Below are 18,485 nucleotides of genomic sequence, written 5' to 3'. Positions count from 1 at the left end.
AGACTGCCATATCACACTGATGCTTTTTGGAAGAATTATAAAAAATTTAAAAAAATGAACCATGGCTTCCAAATCAAATCAAATCTCTTTATTATCACTCATCCATATACACAAGTGCAACAGTGGGTGAAAGTCTTGTGTGCAGTTCCGAGCAACATAGCAGTATGACAATTACAATAAATACCCCACATGCAATCAGTGGAAATATAAGTGTTTTGTGAAGTGTTTTGTTGACATTCAGCTGTCAGTTGATAGTCAGTTGCCATTGTGTTATTAAGTGAAGTATAGAATGTGGGTCCAGTCTGAGGCTAATAAAGAGTGGTGCTGATATATGTATCGTGAGCAATCATGAGTTCAAAATCTGATTGCTTGGGGGAAGAAGCTGTCATGAAGTCAGCTGGTGCGGGTCCTGATGCTGCGATACCGCCTGCCTGATGGTAGCAGTGAGAGCAGACCATGGTTCTGATGATCCTCCAAGCTTTTTTCACACACCGCCTGTTATATATGTCCTGGAGGGAGGGAAGCTCACCTCCGGTGATGTGTCTGGCAGTTCGCACCACACTTTGCAGGGCTTTGCGTTTGAGGGCGGTGCTGTCGCCATACCAGGCAGTGATGAAGCCAGTCAGGATACTGTAAGGATGTGGTGATTCTTTCCAAACTTCCCAGCTGTCTCAGGAAGAAGTGTGCCTTCTTCACAACAGCCTTAGTGTGGACGGACACCAAGGAACTTGAAGCTGATGACTCTCTCCACTAGTGCTCCATTAATGGTGATGGGGCTGTGTTCTCTGTCTTTTCTCCAGAAGTCCACCACAAGCTCCTTGGTCTTGCTGACATTGAGGGAGATGTTGTGCTCCTGACACCAATGTGTCAGAGTGTGCACCTCCTCTCTGTAGGCTGTTTCATCACTGTCAGTGATCAGACCTACCACCGTCGTATCGTGCAAACTTAATGATGGCATTGGAGGCTCATGTGTATACAGGGAATACAGGAGTGGGCTGAAAACACATCCCTGCAGGGCTCCAGTATTGAGGGTCAGTGATGAGAAGATGTTGCTGCCCATTCTAACCACCTGGCATCTGGAATTCCAGGATCCAGCTGCACAGTGAGCCGTTGAAGCCCACTGTGAGCCCGGAGTTTAATATCAAGCTTGGAGGGCACTATGGTGTTGAATGCTGACCTGTAGTCTACAAACAGCATTCTCACATATGCATTCCCTTTTTCCAGATGGGAGAGAGCAGTGTGTATTGTAGATGCAATCAGTGGATCGTTTGTTGCGGTATGCAAACTGCAGTGAGTCCAGTGAGGCGAGCAGCACAGAGCAGATGTAATCTCTGATTAGTCTCTCAAAGCATTTGCTGATGATGGTGTTCGGAGCAACATGGCGCCAATCATTTAAGCAAGTGATTTTGGATAGCTTTGGTACAGGCACAATGGTGGACGTTTTAAAGCATGTGGGGACTAGAGACAAGGAGAGGGAAAGGTTGAAAATGTCCGTAAAAACACCAGCCAGTTGGTTCACACATACTCTGATGACGCAGCCTGAAATGGTGTCTGGACCCGCAGCTTTACAAATATTCACCCGTCTGAAGGATCGGGTTACATCTGCTACAGAGAAGGAGAATGAACTATCCTCTGTAGCTCGCGAGAGCTCTCTCCACATTCCTGGTGTTAGTTCCCTCGAAACGAGCATAAATAGTATTTAGCTCATCCGGGAGAGAGGCAGCGGTGTCAGTTTTTATTCCCTTTGAAGTCTGTGATGATATTAATTCCCTGCCACATGCGTCTAGAGTCAGTGGTGTTGAACAAAGACAAAGGCAAAGGGCTCCGCTCGGTGCCAACTTCAGCAGTTTCCAGTGATGTAAGGCAGAAAATGAAGCATATTGTTTATAAATTGTTGTATTTTAAATAAATAAATACTATTTTGACTGTTTAAAGTGAAGGTGAGAGGTGATATTAATAAGACAAGTCATAATATCGTCTTGATGGCAGTGTGCCGAATTCGTTGCTTCTTTGGATGTGTGCACAGGCCTGAACACGTAACGGATAAACATCAGTGTTTCGTCCTCCCTGACAGCTGTCAGGGAACTTTGACACTTCTGTGTATTAACAGAGACTATTTAGCAGAAACAGGTCACTTCTATTAAAATGAATGGGAGAAACTGGATTGTCCGATGCTTAACGGATGTAGAAACGAAGTCCTGCCTTACAGGTAAAGAGTCAATCACGCTTAAGATACAGACATCGCCTGTCAATCAACTCGAGAACGCACAAATGCGCATTAGCTATAATTAGTGTAATCTGTGGTAAAGAAACACAATTTATGATACCAGTGTTGTCAGATTTTACTGCTAATTTGAAATATGTTCTTTAATAGATGCTGGGAGTGTTCCAAAGACTGAAAAAACTTGCTAAAAAAGGTTTTGGTATTAGCCAATAAAACTGTCTGTTCAAAGATTTACAGTTATGTTCAAGTTGGTATTTGGAATGAGCCATAATAGCATAAAAAGTTAGGATATATATATAACATATAATATTTATGTATATATATATATATTTATATGAAAAAAGTGGGTAAAAGTCAAGTTTATCGTTTTTTGTTTGTTTGTTTTAATTATTTATTTTACTTAAACTAATTTGTTCTAATAATTAACTGTTATGTTCATAATGTTTGCAAATAAAAGAGGACCTAAAGGAGTGATTTGTTATTTCAGCTATACATTTGTATAGAAACTAATTCGTTTTAATACCTGTTCTGTTTATAACGTTTTGAAGTAATTAGGACCTAAAAGAGTTAGTTGGTTTTTCTTCTGGCAAAGACTTTAAGTATTTAAGTACTGTGTGCTGTGTGATTAATCCAAATCCTTCCATCATTTACATGCAATAACAATCAGTGTTAAAGGAAACAAGTAGGAAGTGGGAGATTATAATAACTCAAGTAAATAAACACAGTAAATAGATTATATATAACAAATAATAGATACAAAAATATTTCTGGATTTGTATTAAGTGTTTCACTGGAAAAGGTTAATTGGTCAACTTAAGGCCAAAGTACACTTTGGTTGTCCACGTTGCTGATCTAGTGCTCAGCCCCGCGTGCAACCCACATTTGTAGACACGCGGACAGTCCTTGTCTGTGTGCATCGTCGGCCATTGACTGTACTAGAGGTGTATCAAAAGGCAGTTGTAGTGTGCTTGTATTCGCTTGCAGACAGAAGAATATACTTTCAAAGTCGGCCAGGCGTGATCCGATCTCCAATGCACAAAAAAGTAGTACACTCAGGACTTTACCCCTAGATGGCTCATCTTACCCACTGGCCAATAACAGTGGGTCACATTTTTTTTAAAGGCCATATGTTTGTGGCTTTCTTTCACAGACTCCTTTTTATAAAATCAAGACATAATCGACACCTGAAACCAAGGTAGCTCTATTAATGTTACCACTGGCTACTTTTTCCTTTGATTGCAGACAACATATGTTCAAATGTACTCATCTTACCCCACTCTCCCCTACCTTTTCCATTTTGTCACATGGAAACCAGTAATCGCATTTACCAACATTTTACTTCACTGATAGTTAGGTTTAGAGTTGGGGTTTGGGTTACCGCGAACAGTAAATAAAATACTGTATGCTTTCCTGCGCTTTTCAACGCACATGTGGTGCCACTCTGTGGCGGGAAACAGGTGAAGGTTGCTGGTTCGAACCCCACAGCCACCATCATTGTGTCCTTGAGCAAGGCACTTAACTCCAGGTTGCTCCGGGGGGATTGTCCCTGTAATAAGTGCACTGTAAGTCGCTTTGGATAAAAGTGTCTGCCAAATGCATAAATGTAAACGTAAACTGGAGACCACATGTGCCAATACATTCAATGACACTTCCAGCTTCGGCCACTTGGGGCAGTGTGGTTTCCGCAAAAATTATTTGGCAACACTTTACAATAACGTTCCATTTATTACATTGTCATGAACATTACCATAAACAATTAACTATATATTTTTTACAGTATTAATTAATCTTTGTTAATGTTTGTTAATAAAGAAACAATTGCTAATTGTTAGTTCATGTTAGTTCATAGTGCATTTACTAATGTTAATAAGTACAACTTTTGATTTTAAAAATGTATTAGTATATGTAGAAATTAACATAAACTAATATGAATAAATTAAAGTTATAAATGAAGATTTGTTCATTGTTGGTTTATGTTAACAAATGGAACCTTATTGTAAAAAGGTTACCAATTATTTTAATAATAATTATCCTACAACGTCTGTCCAATCGTCAACCAAATTGGGTCAGATGACCTGTAGACTTAACCTGACCGAAAGGATTGTTAATTATTGGATAGTTTATTGTTGACAACTTTTTAAATAAAGCCCTAATGAATTTGATTGCAAAGATAACAAACAGGAAGTGTCTATATCTTAGCACGGTTTTGGATTATTGAAATAAATCTTTGCCACCCCGCCTTGACCACCTGAGTCATGTTATTTACTGGGGCGTGCAGAGTACAATGATTAAATTTTTTTAATAGTCACTATTGTATTACCCTCTTGTCAATCTTTAGTTCATCAAAAGCTGTTTTATTTTCTACTCTGCCTATAAAGCTTGTGCAGTGCTCACCAAATTTGTGTCTGCTAATCTTCAGACAATGGCTTTGAGTTTTCAAAACTGTTAGCCTGTAAAAGCAACAGAAGTATCTCAGCAAAGCTGTAGGAGGTGTGGCACATTTCAAACAACCTGTCCTGGTAACTGGGGGAAGTGTGGTTCGAATTTCAGTGAGCCAGACCAGTTTCAACTGAAGAAATTTCAATCTATTGTCGCTGGATTCACAGTGAGATCAGTCTGGTTTACATCATATTTTAATGTCCTTTATAATGAACAATGGGTCTCAATGTTATAAAAAATAACCCTCCTAAAACTTCTGTACAATCATTAACAAAATTGGGTAAGATGACCTGTAGACCTAACCTGACAGAACAGATTGTTGACAACTTTCCAGATAAAGCTCTAATGAATTTGACTGTAAAGATAAGAAACAGGCAGTGAGGCCTGAGTGTTTTGGAGTATTGAAATAAATCTTTGCCAGCACACCTTGACCATCAAAGTCATGCTATTCCCTGGACCACGAAGAATACAATGATTACCAGTTTTTCATAGTCTCTATTGTATTACCTATTGTCTATCTTTGGTTTATAAAAAAGTTTTTGTCTTTGCTACTCTTCCTAGAGTTTGTCCAATCCTCACCAACTATTTGTTGAGTTACCTTGAGTCAATGACTGAATATGGTCATAATAAAATAGACGAAGTTTTGTTAGCCTGTAAAAGCAACAGAAGTATTTTTTTTTTCTCTCCCCTATTTCTCCCCAATTTGTAATGCCCAATGCCCAATGTGCTGTAAGTCCTCGTGGTGGAGTAATGACTCACCTCAATCCGGGTGGTGGAGGACGAAGTTGCTTCCGCGTCTGAGACCGTCAATCTGTACATCTTATCATGTTGCTTGTTGAGCGTATTACCGTGGAGACATAATGTGTGTGGAGGCTTCACGCTATACTCTGCAGCATCCATGCACAACTCACCAGGCACCCCACCGAGTGCAAAGCACATTATAGCAACCATGAGGAGGTTACCCCATATGATTCTACCCTCCCTAGCAACCGGCCCAATTTGAGTCACTCAGTATGCCCTGGATTAAAAATTGTGACTCCGGGGCTGGTAGACAGCGTCTTTACTCGCTGAGCTACCCAGGACCCAGCAATAGAAGTATTGCTTAAGTTAGCTCTAGGGAATTTACTTTCATTCTAGGAGGGACCCTGTGAAGTTTTTTGGACATTTTCTACTATATATTTAAATTAGGGTTAAATCTGTCTGTAAACCTTGAACTAAAATTTGACTTTTGCTGTCTATTGAGAAACTTTGAAGGTTGAATGTTGTTTTAGAGATAAACATTGTTTACATCTACCCTTGTCTCATGCCAAAAGTAAATAAAATAAACAGTTTTGTATGTTGAACACTTTTACTTCTCGTATCAACTAATTTATAAATGACTAATTTCGAATTGTTCTGAATTCTAAGGTTCTAATTTGAATGAAATATTGAGGTAAAGAATGTAAAAGTGAAATATATCTTAATAAAATCATGCTTTCATGATGATGTCTTGGTACAAACATAAGTTTGTCACTTACTTTTGTCTATACAAAGTATTTTAGCACTAATATCAGTGCCAACCAAATTACAAATTAAAATAAATTTTGCAGACACTAAGACAACTTTTCCTTTATAAGCTTGCCAAGCAAGCATTGACGTGTTAAGATTGACAAAGCCAAATCCAATGAACACTAGATTTTCTTCTGAGGAATTCTTTAAAAGAAACACTAAATACAACATACCACTCAAATCTGTCTTCAGCCACACCTTCTGCCTTGGGGAATGGGGCAATAGTTTTTCACTCCACCTCTTGGGCTATCTAAACAGTTTGTCACCTCCCCATTTGTCCACATAAAAAGGACAATGGTCGTCTTCTCTTCACACCCATTCACTCTTTCTCCAGCCAGCGTTGAGAACAACAGCAAGCCTCTTTCAAGATGATGTCTTCATCCTCCTCCCGCACCTACATGTCCTCAGCAGGGTCCTCACGCTTCTCTGGGTCTGGTGGTGGATCTGGCCGTGTCACAGCCATGCGTGCCGGTAGTGTGTATGGGGGTGCTGGAGGATCTGGCGTCCGTATCTCCAGTGCCTCTTCTTCTCGCTCCTTTGCAGCTGGTGGTGGAGCAGGATTTGGAGGTGGTGCTGGTTTCAACCTGTCTGATGCTGTTGATGTCTCTGCAAATGAGAAAGCAACCATGCAAAACCTCAATGACCGTCTGGCCTCCTACTTGGAGAAGGTGCGCTCCCTTGAAAAGAAAAATGCTGACCTTGAACTGAAGATCCGCCAGTTCCTGGATAGCAAGACTGCTCCATCTGCTCGTGACTACGATGGCTTTTATGCTACAATTAGTGATCTCCAGGCCAAGGTGTGTGTTCTTATCATAAGAGTATTGAAAAACTAGCACTAAGTAACTACTGAGCATGTTTTGATAAAAGGGTTAATCATTTAACAACCTTTAGATTAAAATTGCCCATTCTTAATACCTCATCATTCTTCTTGCTCATATATTCAAATTCAAATACTGCACATTCACATGCTTTGAATAGGCGTATACCAGTTCAGTAGTTTGATAATAATAGCCTAAATATGTAGATAAAATATGCTGAAACTACTTTCAATTAATTTAATTTGAGAAACAAATCTCTTGTTTTGTATATCCTCTAAAAAAAAGGAAAAAAGTTTTTTTTGCCATCGATCTAAAGTATTTCCTAGAGAGATATAAATGTGTCTTTTTCTGTTTATTTGTTCTGTGCCAATGAAGATTCAGCATGCCACTGGTGTAAATGGAGGGATCTACCTAGGCATTGACAATGCCAAGCTGGCTGCAGATGACTTCAGGGTCAAGTAAGTTCATGCATGAAATACTTGGAGACTAGTAGTATAAAGGAAAAGAAGATACACTTCCAAAATCTCCAAAATGTCCAGAGTAGTTATGGTATTTTCATTTCTGTGCAGATATGAGAATGAGCTGAGCATGAGGCAGTCTGTTGAAGCAGACATTGCTGGCCTAAGGAGAGTGCTGGATGAGCTGACAATGTCCAGATCTGATCTGGAGATGCAGATTGAGGGGCTAAGAGAAGAGCTGATCTTCCTCAAGAAGAACCATGAGGAGGTATGTTGTGGTGGTGCAAAACCAATAGTTGCTCTAGAGATGTGAGCCACACAAGTGCTCAGTTCTTTGTTACTGCATCTTTAGGAACTCTTGGCAATGCGTGCCCAGATGAGCGGACAGATCAACGTAGAGGTAGACGCAGCACCACAGGAAGACCTCACAAAGGTCATGGCTGAAATCCGTGAGCATTACGAGACAGTTGCTGCTAAGAACCGCAAAGAACTCGAGGCTTGGTTCCAGGCCAAGGTAAAATCCTTTTATTTGCCAGTTTTCTTATCAGTATTGCAGTTAAAAACAACATAGAACTTGTCTAACTTGCTATTGACTGTCTTTCATAGTCTGAAATGCTTAACAAAGAAGTCGCCGTGAGCACAGAAGTCCTCCAAACATCCAGATCGGAAATCACTGAGGTTAAACGTACACTACAAAGTCTTGAAATCGAGTTACAATCACAACTAAGTATGGTAAGCACAAGGACAGATGAATCTTGAAAAGTGTTGTTGTGTAGTCACCACACAATTTATAATTAATTTCTTCCAACAGAAAGCGTCATTGGAAAGTACATTAGCAGACACACAGGCCCGCTATTCTTCCATGTTGTCGAGCTACCAGATGCAGGTGACCAGTCTGGAAGAGCAGCTGGTGAATCTTCGTGCTGATCTTGAGCGTCAGGGCTATGACTACAAGATGCTTCTGGACATCAAGGCCAGACTGGAGATGGAGATTGCAGAGTACAGAAGACTGCTGGATGGAGAGGCTGTTAGGTGAGACTTGCCTTCACAACCTTTCCAGAACAGCATTAAGATGAAATATTACTGTCCCAGTTTGTCACTGAGCAGGGACAGTTTAACATGAGATGAGAGATGAGATATGATACATAATATGATATATTATGATATTTTTCTGTATCCCTGCAGTGTCACAAATACAAGCAAATCTTCATCAACACGCAAAGTGGTGACCATTGTGGAGGAGGTGGTGGATGGCAAAGTGGTCAGCTCATCTACCCAAGCTGTGACCGAGAACAAAACCTCTTGAGATAAAAACAATCTAACTCAGAGTGCCAAAAAACAATAAACTGGTCTAAATGTGCTTTTTGTGTTTAAGTCTTGTTATTTTAGTGTTTATAAATCAATTTCACCTTGCACAATCAACCAAACATTAAGTGAAAATTCTTGTGGTTTGTCTTTTTAATTTAAATCAATAATTGGCAACCATAATAAAAGCTGTCAGTATGAGTCAAAGAATACAAAAAGTAATTGTTATATAGGCCTATTGTGTGACAGCTCACTCAAAGAACCAAATACATTGCAATTACTTCATGGCAGTTAGTTCATTACAAAGTTTTATTAAGTACTTTAAGTACTTTTAAGAAGCCCCATGAACAGTCCTTCCACTTTTATAAAACTATTTCCTACGCATTATGTTTGCATACTATATTTTAGAAATGAATTATTATGGAAGCATTACTTAGTATTACTTACTGACTGTATCAAAATGAGCTAGACTTACAAATAAAGCATTAAATAATAAAATAGAAGTTTTTAATTGAGAGTAGTAAATACTGGAAAGCACATGGAAAGCAAGTAGATTTAAAGATTTACATGATTCAACTTTAGAGATGTGCAGAATAAGAACTGGCTGTGTTGGCCATTTTAATTAAAGTAAAAGTGAGAGATAAAGAATTGAATGTATAGTGTCTTCTTTATTTATTCATCTTGATTATCCACTTTTGAAAATGAGGGCTGAATGTATTTGAAAGTTTATTTTAAATCAAAACACATGGGAGATTTTGATGATTTTCATGAAAGCATTCATTGTTTGCATATAATATATTATACATCTGACTATTCTTGCACAATCGCAAGTTAACTTTCTCCTTAAGTTAAATACCATAAGTTACACAACCAACCTGATAACCTTTGCTCTTTCAAAGCACGAGGGTTGGGTTGCACCAGTGTGTAAGGTCTTATGTAAGTTGGGACGTAAAGTTCACACTAAGGGCTTAGTAACTACTAGTACTAGTTTATTCATTTGGCAGACGCTTTTATCCAAAGCGACTTACAAAAGAGGAAGAACATCAGCGAATCATCTTAGGGAGACAGTGGTACAAAAAGTGCCATATTACAAAGTTTCACTATCATCATAATAGTATACAAAACAGATTTAATGCAACAAGAAATGTAAATATATATATATATATATATATATATATATATATATATATATATATATATATATATTATTTTTTATTTATTTTTTTTTTATTGACCGGTTAAGTGCTTTTGGAAAAGATGTGTTTTTAGCCGTTTTTTGAAGATAGAGAGTGAGTTAGCTTCCCGGATTGAGTTGGGAAGGTCATTCCACCACCGTGGTATGATGAAACTGAAAGTCCGGGAAAGTGTTTTGGTGCCTCTTTGTTTTGGTACGACAAGGCGACGTTCCTTAGCCGACCGCAGGCTTCTGGTGGGAACGTAGCTCTGCATAAATGTTTTTAGGTATGCTGGAGCAGACCCAGTGACTGTTTTATATGCCAGCATCAGGGCCTTGAATTTAAAACGGGCATGAACCGGCAGCCAGTGGAGAGAGACAAAGAGTGGTGTAACATTTGCTCTCTTAGGTTCATTAAAGACCAGGTCGTAAACTCTCCGTAAAGTAATGTGTAGTCGCATAATATGATGTTTACCTGTATTGATCAATAAACAGCCTTCAAATTTGTTCACAGAAGTATTAAAAAGCCTTGAACTTCTTGTTATGGTTAATGTTTAGCCCTTGTTTGCTCATGTAACTGTGAGCTGTAATAAATGACATCCCCATTAAAATATGATACGTAATAAAATTAGATTTAGATTATTCTAAAATAAATAAGGGGGGATAATGGGGCGGTAGAGCGGGTTGGCTGCTAATTGCAGGGTTGGCGGTTCAATTCCTGGCCCACACGACTCCACATGTTGAAGTGTCCTTGGGCAAGACACTGAACCCAAAGTTGCTCCCAATGGCAGACAGCACTCTGTCTTCATTGGTGTATGAATAGGTGAATGAGATGCAATGAAAAGTGCTTTGGTAATTGCTAAGGTTAAATAAAGGTGATATATAAGTGCAGACCATTTACCATAAATAAATACTAAAACAACAGGCTGGAAAAATAGACATTTATTCATTTTAATATCCTATATATATTTTGAAGGTGTTGAAAACTTGACACTGTGCGACGCACCCTAAAAACTGCACAGTTAGAACGGTTTCATGCCGTAAATGTAAACAAGTGTAGCCTAAATGTCAACATCATACTGAATGCCGAAAGGATTGAGCCTTTCATCCAAAACATGAGCTCATTGATATCATAAAATATCAGTTTGATTTTTTATGCCAACCATTACTCCTGGTCGAAGTCTTCCATAAATATTTAGTTTATACGTAGGGTTAAGTTCTACCTAAGATTAATGGTGCAACGCTCAAATATTTAGTAGTGCGTAAATCGTGACTTAGTGCCCATTTACGCCACAACTAGGATGGGTAGTATAGCTGGTGCAACCGGCCCCTGTCACTTAAGGATTTAATTATTGACCTGTCTTACTGACACTTCATTGTCTCTCTTTCAATGGGTTGAGCAGATATTTGCCTGATGGCTTTAAGGGGTGAGGTGTAGCTACACATCCATGGCAAAGAAAAATGCAATTTTAGCTCATCTCCTTGCTGCAGTTGTCAGTACTTTAAGAAGGCCTATTATGAATAGGGGCCTATCCATGAATATCACAAAAATATTAAAGTCTTCAAATCCTTGTGGAAAGTGCACATTTGTTCAAGTAAATGTGCAAATATTATTTTGAAAAATAATTAGATTAACTTTAACTTATGGACGTATACTTCATGGAAGTATTATCATGATTACTGCAGTAGTCTGTGTGGATGGGTCTATCACCTTAGCCTACCAGTAAGTCAAATTCAAACTAATTTAAGGTAGGCCTATCCCTAAAATACTCATTAGTTCATATCACAGTTTTCCACTTTTTTTTTACAGCTATATTTTGATGGTTTTAATTTGTATTTTTTTATTATTATTAATATTTCACTGATATTTAGGAACTGCTGTGACCTACAATTCAGGTAATTTAGCCACATTATATCGTGACATTGTTAGTATTATTTTATGATTCTTTATAACTCCGAGCCAATTAAGCTATTACTATTTATTTTTTTCAAGTCGGTGATATAAATTTGCTATTAACGTGCCTTACCTCATTCTCTAAATTCCCTCAGGAAATTCGCGCCATTATTTTCATTCGCGCGCTCTCTTGTGGTGAAGCGAGCGATTGTCGCTAAGATATTTTCAGTTTATCTTCATGAACTTGCCCGTATATCTGATATATTTTAGCTTTCTTGTGGTTATAAAAGACCATTAGACACGTACATTGTTTTGTTCGACGGAATGTATCTTGTCGTATTTATTATGGCTGAAATAAAAATATTTATAACTAATTAAAACTATTCCATGTGGAAAATGCGCAATATGGTTGAAATAGGTAGTGCCATATGGAAATTCGTACTGGTCAAGCGCTTTAACTAAAAAAATGTTTTAATTTAAACATATTTTCTTAAAAAATATAAATAAATCCTGAGAATGGAGAGTTAATCTTATTACGAAGTAATTATAATTAATATAGTGAAATGGGAGGGCTGTAACTGGGATTCGTATTTCACCTAATCAATGAAATATATTTTGTGAATCTGTATAATTTCATCCATCCATCATCCATACATCCATCCTTCCATCCATCCATCATCCATATATCCATCCTTCTATCCATGGATACATACATACATCCATCCATACATACATACATTCATACATACATACATACATACATACATACTTACATACATACATACATACATACATACATACATACATACATACTTACATACATACTTACATCCATCCATCCATCCATACATACATCCATCCATCCATCCATACATACGTACATACATACATACATACATAGGTCTAATCATGAGTCTTTTCATGCCAGGATTTGTTCTTCAACTCAAAGGCTTTAGGGAGGAATGTAATATGTAAAGATAAACATCGTGGGAAAACTTTTGCATTCTGTCTAATGCATATAGTTACATGCGCCAACTTGAGAAATTTCAATCATCCTATCTTACCTCTTTGTGCATGCTTAGAGTAAGTTACAAATGATGTGCTATGTACACAATCTTCAATTGTCAATGAGATCATCATGCTTCAATGCAGGCCAAACTCACATTTTGTCCAATTACATCTTTTTGTACTTTTATAGATTTACTGTAGTCACATTTCTTCCAACACTGTGTGATGAAACGGTTTTGCCCCGTTTTTGTCTCAGATTTTTTCTTTTTGAGTAATAAGCAGTACAATGACACTCTATACACTCTATACACTAAATTAGTGCATCATGTTATTGAGTCAGCTATTGGCCTAAAGGTATATAAGCGCATGAGATTTTGGGTTTCAATACAGTAAAACTGGCAGTGAGAAAAAAATTAAGTCCTCAAATATCTGAGCATGTACAGAGCTGCTCTTGTTCAAAAAAAGTTTTGGGGGGAAATACAAGCGTCTTTCTTACCTAACTTCAGGGGTCTATCAATCACCAAATTTCACTGCTTAGCGTCACCTTTCAGTTACAGTGATATATCCTGACAGAATTCCTTGCTGTCAGCATTTTGTTTGATGAAAATAAGGTCAACATGTCTTTCCATGTCAAGTTCCCCCAATACTGTGGTTCAGTTCCCATACCAGCATATAAAAAGGACCTAGAGTTTCTCCTCGGTACTCACTCTCCAGCCAGAGCAGTGTAAGACAACCAACCACCATCCACATGGCTACCACCTTCTCCAGCGGCAGCTTCATCTCCAGCAGGTCATCAACGGGCTCCTCTCGTCTCTCTGCCTCAAGTGGAGGAGGTGGCCGCATCAGCACCATGAGGTCTGGCAGCGTGTACGAGGGTGCAGGAGGTTCAGGAGTCCGGATCTCCAGTGCTTCTCGTTCCTTGGCCAATGGATGGTCAGGCAGTGGCTCTGGTACTGCAGGAGGCTTTGGTGGAGGATTTGGTGCCTCTGCAGGAGACTTCGGTGGGGGGAGATTTGGTTCTGTTGCAAGAGGTGGATTTGGTGTATCTGGAGGTGCAGATGACAGCATCGTTGGCAATGAGAAGTTCGCCATGCAGAATCTTAACGATCGTTTGGCTGCCTACCTGGAAAAGGTGGGCACCCTTGAAAAGGCCAATGCTGACTTGGAGTTGAAGATCTGCCAATTCCTTGAGAGCAGGATTGGCCCCACTGGCACTGACCACAATTTTTCTTCCTTCCTGGCTACTATCAGTGACCTCCAGGCTAAAGTAAGTCTAACTAGTCCCTTTGTGGCTCCTACAACCTTACAATTGAATAGATTGAGTAACCTTAATTCACAATAAACAAACAAAACAAAATGTCCTATGTCTTGTTTTTATCACTACATCCTATCAAGAATAACATTTTGAAGATTTCGTAATAAAATAGAGAATGTCTTTTCTCTCAGATCTTATATGCCATGCAAGTAAAGAATACAGTCCACCTCAGCATTGACAATGTCAGCTTGGCTGCAGACAACTTCAGAATGAAGTATTTATATTTATATGTTTTCTTTTTTAGATATGGCTAAAAATATAAATCTGATTCATAAGTTATAGTGAAAAAAACAATAGTAGTAATTTTGTAGGAATAAATAAGCAATTATATTTCACAGATATGAGAACGAGCTGGCAATGCGTCAATCTGTGGAGACTGATATCGCAGGGCTCATGAGTTTGCATAGCGAGCTCAACATGAGCCATAAAGACATCAAACTGCAGATTGAAGGACTCACTGAGGAGCTGGCTTACATGAGGAAGAATCATGAGGAGGTAGTAATGCCTAAAGGCTCCATAATGTTTTAAGGCAAGCTAAAACACTCCAAAATGAGGTACATTTTAGATGTTTAAACTAAAGATGAACTCGGTAATTGTTTTGCTCATTAAAAAAGTTGTAATTGTAAAGTATATGTATACAATTTAGATAGAGACAAGAGATGGAGACTCTAGTCATATCAGTAACCTTATAAAAAGCGGTTTTATTCTACAAGGAGAAGGTCCCCTCATGGGGGCTGCCATGTTCAGATCCCATGACCAGCCGAATACTTGCTTAATCTGTTATTGGATACATTAACTCATGGGTTAAATGAATCATAGCTAACTGTAAATAGTGTATTTCTAAAATAACGTCTGTATTGGAAAACTACTGTGTTTGAATGATGCTGCATCCAGGCCCCATGTTGTCAGTGTAAGTTCAAGATCATATATTCAAAAAAAATACTGAGTGCGCCTTTAAGAAATAGTTTTCTTGGACAGGAGCAAAAATCTTGTGTTTTCCCACTGGAAATAGTTGAGATGTTGACAGGTTTCAAAATAATGACATTCAGTGTCTAGAAATACTGGTGGTGATGTGTAGATACTTGGAATTCTCTGTTAGAAATATTTGTTTTGACATGAAAGGCACATCCAAATATTATATATGATATATTTTCAGAAACTCTTGGCTGTACGTGATCAGATGAGTGGACAGGTCGATGTGGAGGTTGATGCTGCACCACAGGACGACCTTACCAAAATTCTAGCTGAAATTCGTGAGCACTAGGAGACTGTTGTAGCCAAGAGCCAGAGAGATCTTGAAGGCTGGTTCCAGCAGAAGGTTGGTTCAATCCACAACTTCGCTCTTTATGTGACAAGCTAAAAAATCATTAACAGTGGAGCCCAGCTCAAATATCTTGAAATAGCAAAGCTGAGGTCCATTTTATAGTTAATGAAAGCAAAGCAAACCAAAAACATTTACACTGAAATGGAACAAAAAACATAAAAACACTGGTCACAAATAATAAAGAAAGATCTTGCAAAGATTCTGAGACAAAAAGCCACAGAGCATCCACATTATAACTCAATGGTTTAATGCTTATTTTGCAGTCTGAGACCGTTAAACAAGAGGTCGTAGCAAGCACAGAGACTTTGCAGACATCCAAAACTGAGGTCAACACAGTGAAGAGCACAGCACAGTCCCTAGATATTGAGCTTCAGTCTCTCCATGCCATGGTGAGTGAATGTAGAAAAAAGGACAGTGGCTCCAAAAAGTATTTGGACACTTAAGCTGCATAAAAATGTATGTTATTGCATTAGATATAATATCAAAAATCCAAAATGAACAAAAAACTAATTTGGGCCATTGTAAAAATGTTCATTTCTGTGCTTTTAAAGAGACAGGTGTTTCTTTTGGTGTCCCTACCTCCCTATTTCAGAAATCATCCATGGAAAGCACCCTTGCCGAGACTCAAAATCGCTACTCCATGCAGCTGTCTGGCTACCAGATGCAGGTAAGTACTCCAAAGCATAAAGCTAAGAAACGTATTAAAACAGACAGAAAACCTCAATGTAGGCATCTCACTAATATGAATTGTGTTAGGTCTAAAAGTTCAGTTCTCTCCCCGCGGGCTTGTAGGTAAGTGGAATGGAAGGACAACTGGTGCAGCTCCGTGCTGATCTGGAACGAAAGCCAGGAGTACCAGAAACTTCTGGATGTCAAGACCAAACTGGAATTGGAGATTGCAGAGTATAGAAGACTGCTTGATGCTGAAGCCAGCGGCAGGTAAATCATAGACCACCTTTACATGCACATTTTTCTTTTAATATCTCCACTCTGGTTAAGCCTTTATACTGAAAATTAAATTTGCGTCCTCCACATCTATTGGAATATACTTGAGCATATTAAGACATGTACATTCTTTTCTATTCTTTACTGACAGACAGTAAAATTGTCAGATAACCTGAAAATGTGCTTCATGTTGTAACATCTCAATTAACTGGTTTTATTCAAGTCAAAAAATGGTATTTCATCTGCCTATGTCAACCTGGATAATTAGTTTACACCAAGTGTTTTATGGTATAGATCAAATAGAAATAGATCCTTGAGGTCTCAAATTGCAGGTGTAATTGCAGTGAAATTTAGACTTTTGTCATTACCAAAATCACACAAGAGTGCAATAAAAAGACAAATATCTATATGAATAATGATTTTATGTTAATTTCTTTGAATATTTGCAAAGAAATCTCTGCATTGCGCTAAAAATGTCTCCTCAAAATGATTTATTTTTGTGATAATTGTCGGTTTCAAGTACCGGTACACCCAGGTTTACTTCAATTCGGACATAAATAGAAATCACAACATGCATATGCTTGCTGTCTTTCTCCGGTTTCCAGTAAACAGAATATTGGCTTAATTAGGTCATGACAATAAAGTTAATAAGTTAACATGACATTTGCATAATCAGATACTTGATCATCATACTTGACATTTGCTTGAGGCTTTGTGAAAGTATAGGCTTGTAAACAAGAGTTAATTCTGTAGTACAAATTGGCCATTGCTGGTCTAACAGGTTTGACCATTTTGTCTCCTACCAGCTTCTCAATTTCAGCCGGCTCCAGCTCTATGTCTATCAGCAAAAAAGCAGTGATCACCGTCGTGGAGGAGGTGATCGATGGAAAGGTGATTTCTTCCTCTTCAACATCCCTTGTTAAGTGAAACTCACCGGACTGAAAATATTTGGGAAGTGCACCTGTAGCTCCACTCATGCAATAAAACTAATTTCAATAAAAAATGTGTGTTTGTGCCATTTATTATGAATGGATAAAATGTATTACAATTTATTTCAATATTAGCAATGGTAGTTGTTAATCCTGGGATTCGAACAAAATGCTTAAAAAAGGTTTCTGGTACAGGCTTTTGGCCTGTCCAGGATTGGATTGGTGTTTTTCCTATAGCTCAATTGGTAGAGCATGGTGCTAGAAATACCCAGGTTTACATCCCAGGGACCACATGTACAGATACAATTGATACATTTCCAATTATAACGTAAAAATATTTAAATAAGGGTATTTAAAACAATTTTAAAGGCCAATCCAACAATCCAAATACATAGTAATCCAGTCAGAAAACTTGCTGATAAATTGCACACCATTTGTCTTCTCAAAGAATGCTGACCGGCTTCACTCTGTCATAGTTTTTAACCACACATAGTAGACAAACATCATTATAAGCTAAGAAAACAAATGTATGAGTACTGAATGTTAGACTGTAAGTTATGTGAGTAAATCACAGAAGATTATATACTTCATGGAGGACTGGTTTTCTCAGTTGCTGACTTCAGATAAAAGCATCTGCTGAATAAATAAAATGTCAATAAATGAAAACAATGATAGCGGGAGTAAACCGTCTTTTCGTGTTGGAATAAACATTCTCATAGACATACTACTTTGTTGCACTCTTGTTGAATGTGTCCATCTAGTGGATAATTGCTGAAAAGACCAGCACAGGGTCACCAGAACATTGTTCCTTGGATGCTGGTCCCCAGTATGGTATGCTTGTGTGGTGGTATTACCATCAGGCTTCTTAAATAGTTTCACCAGCTTGACGTCTAGAAAGACAGAGCTGGTCAAGATAACTTTTGCTGACTAGCTTGGATTTACTGGTCCACCCAAGGTGGTCTATAACACCTGGAGTGAGCTATCTGTCAGCATTCCCATTCAATCTCAATGGAAGTTGATTGGCTAGTGCATGCAACCCCAGAAGTATGCGACTTGCATGCTGACATCTCTACTCAGTTCTGGAAAAATTTTTAGTTATACATT

The 18,485-nt window shown here is 38.3% G+C and overlaps 3 protein-coding genes across 3 annotated transcripts in view; 2 read left to right on the top strand and 1 right to left on the bottom strand.

Moving 5' to 3' along the window:
• LOC127650920 (zinc finger protein 449-like) overlaps window positions 1-18,485 on the bottom strand; it is a 451,526-nt gene that overhangs the window by 394,601 nt on the left and 38,440 nt on the right. The window lies entirely within an intron of this gene.
• On the top strand, window positions 6,515-8,847 carry LOC127650926 (keratin, type I cytoskeletal 13-like). The gene is made up of 7 exons (XM_052136582.1): window positions 6,515-7,008; window positions 7,405-7,487; window positions 7,599-7,755; window positions 7,840-8,001; window positions 8,094-8,219; window positions 8,299-8,519; window positions 8,673-8,847. The coding sequence occupies exons 1-7, from the start codon at window positions 6,580-6,582 to the stop codon at window positions 8,791-8,793; spliced, it is 1,299 nt and encodes a 432-aa protein (XP_051992542.1). The 5' UTR covers window positions 6,515-6,579; the 3' UTR covers window positions 8,794-8,847.
• On the top strand, window positions 13,577-17,379 carry krtt1c19e (keratin type 1 c19e). Its single transcript, XM_052136608.1, is given in 9 exon segments — window positions 13,577-14,135; window positions 14,315-14,397; window positions 14,522-14,678; window positions 15,340-15,501; window positions 15,771-15,896; window positions 16,100-16,174; window positions 16,300-16,352; window positions 16,354-16,442; window positions 17,234-17,379. Coding segments are annotated over 9 exon segments (1,410 nt in total). The 5' UTR covers window positions 13,577-13,616.

The sequence above is a fragment of the Xyrauchen texanus genome, chromosome 10 (genome assembly GCF_025860055.1).
Source record: "Xyrauchen texanus isolate HMW12.3.18 chromosome 10, RBS_HiC_50CHRs, whole genome shotgun sequence".
Lineage (NCBI taxonomy): Eukaryota > Metazoa > Chordata > Actinopteri > Cypriniformes > Catostomidae > Xyrauchen > Xyrauchen texanus.
This window is presented reverse-complemented; position numbering and strand designations above follow the sequence as displayed.

Coding starts and splice junctions, on each gene's coding strand:
- LOC127650926 (XM_052136582.1), top strand. CDS start 6,580: ATGATGTCTTCATCCTCCTCCCGCACCTACATGTCCTCAGCAGGGTCC. Junction 7,488..7,598: donor GCAGATGACTTCAGGGTCAA/GTAAGTTCATGC, acceptor ATTTCTGTGCAG/ATATGAGAATGAGCTGAGCA. Junction 8,220..8,298: donor TACAATCACAACTAAGTATG/GTAAGCACAAGG, acceptor TTCTTCCAACAG/AAAGCGTCATTGGAAAGTAC.